The following is a 1,959-nucleotide window of genomic DNA, read 5'->3' as shown; positions in this document are numbered from 1 at the left end:
GCTATAATAGTAATGGCCAACAACAGAATACATTAGTGAATTTTGGGGATTGTGAAAGTCTCAAAAGTAAAATGCAGTGAAAACAAATGAATTCAAAAAGTACATAAATCTCAAATTTTCCATGAAGAAATTTGTTCTTGTCTAAGTAAATACACACACATAAATGTTCAGGTGAGAGAAGTCACCAGCTGATGTCTCGATCTCAAAGGAAGGGGGAGTTCATGGTTGCTGAGATATTATCTAAAACATTTTGCTATATTTGTTAGCTGATTTCTCACCATATGACAGTGCTATCACTACTAATTTAATGTAGTTGAAGTTCTTAAGTATGAGGAACTGTTCAACAAACTCCTTGTAGTCTTGTAGCCTTTGTAGTTTTTGACCATTCATCATTCAATCATTATTTCGTAATTCTTTGCTCATTTTTTCCCCTTAGAAAACCATCCAAAGAAAAAGTGTCATTAAAACATCAATGGTTACAGATATCTGCACCAGAAGTCATAGCACCTATCTCCTTAACATGTACAACATTTTAGCTTTGGAACCATGTTTTTGGCTGCATGTAGTGCACCCAATCAGTGCACTGTACACATATCAGTACACTGTAAGATATAAGTAGGGAGCACCAGTTAATAATCTGAGAGGCAGTAAACCATGTTACATTCACTGGTCAGGCCTTTCAGCCAGATTCATCTGTGATAAAGATGTTTAAATTATGGTCACATAAATATTGGCCACATTCTTCTTGATGACATAAAACATATAATCTGAGCCCCCAGTGTGACAAAACAAGTTCAACCACAACACTTAAATTATTTGTAAAAAAAAACCCACATTACGAAGAAGGTTATGAAGTTTATTAGAAATACCAGCCAGATTGGAATCATACAAAAGCAGCACTGAATGCCTGTTTCAGAAGACTCCACATCCACATCATTTACAAGGTCATCCTACCCCCCCTACTCCCAACCATTAAACCTGTCCATCCCAGAAGACAACTGACTACAAATCTGTGTCCATTTTCTTTCACAGCAATCCCAGTTTGTATTCCACCATCATGTGAGGCTCACCCATCATTTCACTCTGGGCTGGATCTGAAAGGTGACAAACACAAACACAGGGTGGTGATCAGATTTTATACTCAGTCAGTTCAGTCTGAGATGGTTTAAACAGGTTGATGTTCTCACCATTGAGGATGTCCTCAAAGCCAATGGATTCATCGCTGCCTCGCAGTGTATCCAGAGCCAAGTTTGAACTCTGTAAGAATGGTAGGCGCTGGATCTAGAGGGAGGAAGGACAGACATCCGGACTTAGGACTGACTTGGGGAACAAACATAAAAACATCTGAAAAGGGAGAGGAAAAGAGGGGGGCTTATCGGGGCTGAGACATGCAGTCACCTGTCTGGCTGCCCGGTACTCCATCTGCAGTTTGAGTGGAGCATGAAGACCCTGGATGTTTCTGAGAGTCGAGAAATTCATCTTGTCCTGGTTCAGCTGGAACTGTACACCACAGATACACACAACACTTGTCAGTCACCCAGGAACACATTCATTCATTCAACATCTCCACCATTAAACCTTAATTTCCTACTTTGCTGTCCATGATAAAATCAAGGTCACTGAGAGCCGGGCTACTGATCGGCTTTTAACAGATTAAATGGGGCCCATCTGTTGTATAACTGGAAGTAAAGACATAAGTGAATGTGAATGTACAGGTAATTCTGTTTCATCGTTTTGAAAAAATTAATATTTCTGAATGTTTTCCATATATATGGCTTTTTTGTAGAATTTAAAATGAACACAGAATCCTGAAAAGCTAAGATACATTACAGTATTATAAAGATGTGTTGTGTGACATGTTATGGTTGATGAAAAGAACAGGTGTGATTAACACCATTAATTATGGTTGTACTGCAGTTACGGGCAATGCTCAATGGACATCTGGATGTAGCAGAGACA

The 1,959-nt window shown here is 39.0% G+C and overlaps 1 protein-coding gene across 1 annotated transcript; it reads right to left on the bottom strand.

The window, feature by feature from the left end:
- Nucleotides 1-842: 842 nt before the first annotated feature.
- LOC111666440 (proteasome maturation protein-like) lies at nt 843-1,559 on the bottom strand. Its single transcript, XM_023421779.2, has 3 exons — nt 1,399-1,559; nt 1,188-1,281; nt 843-1,094 (listed from the first exon to the last, which is right to left on the bottom strand). Exons 1-3 carry the CDS (start codon nt 1,477-1,479, stop codon nt 1,027-1,029), a joined length of 243 nt encoding a protein of 80 aa, XP_023277547.2. The 5' UTR covers nt 1,480-1,559; the 3' UTR covers nt 843-1,026.
- Nucleotides 1,560-1,959: the final 400 nt, after the last annotated feature.

This window comes from Seriola lalandi, unplaced genomic scaffold, assembly GCF_002814215.2.
Source record: "Seriola lalandi dorsalis isolate HSWRI2012SDOR001 ecotype SW California unplaced genomic scaffold, Sedor1 jcf7180002002923, whole genome shotgun sequence".
Classification (NCBI taxonomy): Eukaryota; Metazoa; Chordata; class Actinopteri; order Carangiformes; family Carangidae; genus Seriola; species Seriola lalandi.
This window is presented reverse-complemented; position numbering and strand designations above follow the sequence as displayed.